General features: G+C 42.7%; 1 protein-coding gene across 1 annotated transcript; it reads right to left on the bottom strand.

Moving 5' to 3' along the window:
* Nucleotides 1–47: 47 nt before the first annotated feature.
* SARC_03768 (hypothetical protein) lies at nucleotides 48–3049 on the bottom strand (the record flags this gene model as incomplete). Its single annotated transcript, XM_014302434.1, has 4 exons — nucleotides 48–904; nucleotides 1210–1337; nucleotides 1994–2477; nucleotides 2884–3049. 4 exons carry the CDS (start codon nucleotides 3047–3049, stop codon nucleotides 615–617), a joined length of 1068 nt encoding a protein of 355 aa, XP_014157909.1. The 3' UTR covers nucleotides 48–614.
* Between the last annotated feature and the right edge of the window lie 187 nt (nucleotides 3050–3236).

Genomic DNA, 3236 nt, shown 5'->3' with positions numbered 1-3236 from the left:
TGCCTATCATCTAGGGCTTTAATGACCTTTATCAATTCTAGGAAAAGCTCGACATCGGCTAGTTTCTTTAATAAACAAGCACGGGCAATAATGGGTGAAGAATAAGTCTGGCAGATTGACGTGGCAATGAAGCGAAAAGGCGATCCAATTTCTGAGATGCTGTCGATTTGTATTGATAATTTTCACAGTCTTGGATATACGTGCCTCAATGCAACTTGTACGTCGACTGTGATGTGCTGTCCACAAACAGCCCGATAGAGTCCAGCGTAGAGATGAAGTGCGTATGTACTGGACTATTCTATCAAATACTATTAGGGTGTTCTCTTTGTCAAATAACAAGAAACTCTATTTGCATAGCAATACGCTTAACGCGCGAGCGTTTACCTTTCCGTTGCAATCCTTCCTGTTTTCGCAACAGGAAAGTATCGTAAAATGGAATAACACGCCGCCTCCTTCAGCAGGACTTGAGGGAAGATTCCCTACCTCCTACTATATCCGGGTCAAAGACAGCCGCCGTATATAAAGCATAGTATTCGCTTCTTGCGCACGTGCGTGTACTCGTATAAATAATGAAGAACCCGATGTATCTTTAAGTGTGCAGATAGCACGCTTTATCACGCCGGCACCTCCCTTTCATGCTCCAGCTCACTCACACGCGACACCAACTTCGCATTCTCTCTCTCCAACCGTTTCACCTTCGACTTCAGTACCGCTGCAGCCACCACCGTTTCTCGCATATCTGACTTTTGTTCCTTGCCCTTCTCATTTTCATCAAATCGCCTCAGAACGCGTTGCAGTTCTTCAAACTCGTCGGTAGCCAGTTGTGACCGCGCCTCCGAGAAGATATCTGATTGCGAGTCGTTGGTTCGGCGTTCCTCGTTGTTGTTGCCGATCTTTGTGCCCTCTGATAGTATGTGAAGAGGTTGTTTACTTAGCATAAATATCTAAATATCGGTATGTAAAGGAAGATATAGGTTCGCTCAGATACCCAGACAATGCTTGGGAAGGGATATATATATATATATATAAAATAAACATACTGGTAAGAAGATTCACACACACAGAAACAAGAGCACAAGCACATTATCACCCACATATCCAATCATTAAGTCATGTAGATACACGTCAATATAAAATATTATTTGCATCGCGGAGGATGTGGTATGGAACATGCCAAAGATTCAAAGATTGGGTAGCCGCGAAACATACCCATATTTGGAATCTCCTTCCCATCGTACTGTTGCATGTACTCCTCATCGTTTACGTCGTCCAGATTATTGATATTGATACTTCGAATGGCGGTTAAACTGCCTCGATCTGCGTCATAGTCGTGCCCACTAAAGTAGACAGACGAGGGAAAAAAAATCAGATGCGAAAGGGGTTTTTTAATCCATTCTGAATCCAAATTACTGACTGCTCAACAAACATAAGGCTACCTGGCACCTACGATACGGCACGTCACCAGTTGTTCTAGGTCTTGACCCCCGTTACAAGGGAAACATATTGGGAAACAAAGAGAGACTGCGATACCAGCACCGCAATAGTATGAGAGATTTGTTTCCAATATGCGAAAGATGAACGCTGAAGTCAGCAATGTGCAGGGGCCGATGTAACACTCTTACAACGACCGATGAGACACTGCAGCACATACGAGGTACAATATATAGCCATACATGATACTCTTCTGCTACACAAGATCTGCACTCTGGCTCAATTCAGTCACACAGGCAAGTATGATATATAAATATGACTTTTACAGACACCAACGGAAGATACACGACGCACATTGGCTTCATGCCGTTGCCGGTTACGGTCAGCATATAACACAACCCCGTAACACCAAAAGCAGTTGAGACCTTGCGCATGTCAAACTCACTCGACTTTCAAACCGAAGTCAAACGAACATCAAGAAGGCACCCCGCCCTATCAGATACGATATAAGAAAAAGACACTCTACGATTAACATCAAGCGAAGACCATACACGCCACATACTTGAGGTTGACAGCGATGCCAATTATATCCGCACCGTCGCTGCTGGTGTACCGTAACATGTTCTGACCATCGAGTACACTGCTCGTCTCACTCTTCATTGCCGTAATACTACACCTATCAGCCTTCTGCGCGCTTGCACTGCTCTTGGTCCCAGGGGTACCTTCATCTAGGGACTCTGAGTCTCGCCTGTTGTCGATCACAGTGACTTCTTTGGGCACAGGCAGCGATTCCACCACGGAATAGTTCCGTTCGATGCAGTCGAGATTGCTCGTGTTTATCGAGCGCACGGCTGTCATACTCGTGTCATTCGTAAAAGACATGGTGTTAGCTGCCAGCCGGGATGTCCCTGCTTTATTAGCAGAGGCCGAAGAATGGTGCGTGGCATCTGAGCCGAAATTAACACTCTTCATTGCGACTCGGCTTGCCGCATCGGGTTCTACGTCTTCTCGGTCGTCGTATATGTCTGCCACACCCGCTACGGCCCCTGCAAACCGCAAATATATGTACTCTCAGTCCCTATTAATTGCAATAAAAAAATGCACCCATATATATAGCTAAAAACACGTCAAGATCTATATGCACACTATTGAGAGCATTTAAAGTCATCTAGCTGCGAATATTGAATAGTTCGCATCTTCGAAAGCGAAATCGTAATCACAGTATGAGTACAAGGTGGATAGAATTTGGAAGGATCACATCATGTGCGTGCAAAATCTGATCTCGTATCATGTGAAATCTGCAAGGATTTCTAAAAGCAGCAGGACACATCACACAGACAGCCATACTCAAATACCTCATATACATTCCATCAGTCTATGTGCAGTAAATAACGGGGTAGAAGACACTGAAGTTGTACAATCTTTAACAGCCAACGCAGAACATATAAACACCTTCTATGGCATTGTCAGCACTCCACCATACAGCGCATTTCAATTTCGCACCGGTTTCTCGCTTCTCTGGGCCTAGCAAAGAAATCCAGGAGCCCTCGTCAGGCGAGGAGTCTTTGACGTCCTGGTTAACAGAGCCGATAGACAAAGAATACCATTTGTTCCCCATATATGTTTAAACATATACAAAACATATATGAATACAATGCATTCATATACGAACATATATATATATATATATGTATATATATATATATATATATATATATATATATATATATATATATATATATATATATATATATATATATATATATATATATATATATATATATATATATATATATATATATTAT

This window comes from Sphaeroforma arctica (assembly GCF_001186125.1).
Source record: "Sphaeroforma arctica JP610 unplaced genomic scaffold supercont1.199, whole genome shotgun sequence".
Taxonomy (NCBI): Eukaryota; class Ichthyosporea; order Ichthyophonida; genus Sphaeroforma; species Sphaeroforma arctica.
The sequence above is the reverse complement of the archived record's forward strand: the minus strand, read 5'-3'. Positions and strand labels throughout refer to the sequence as shown.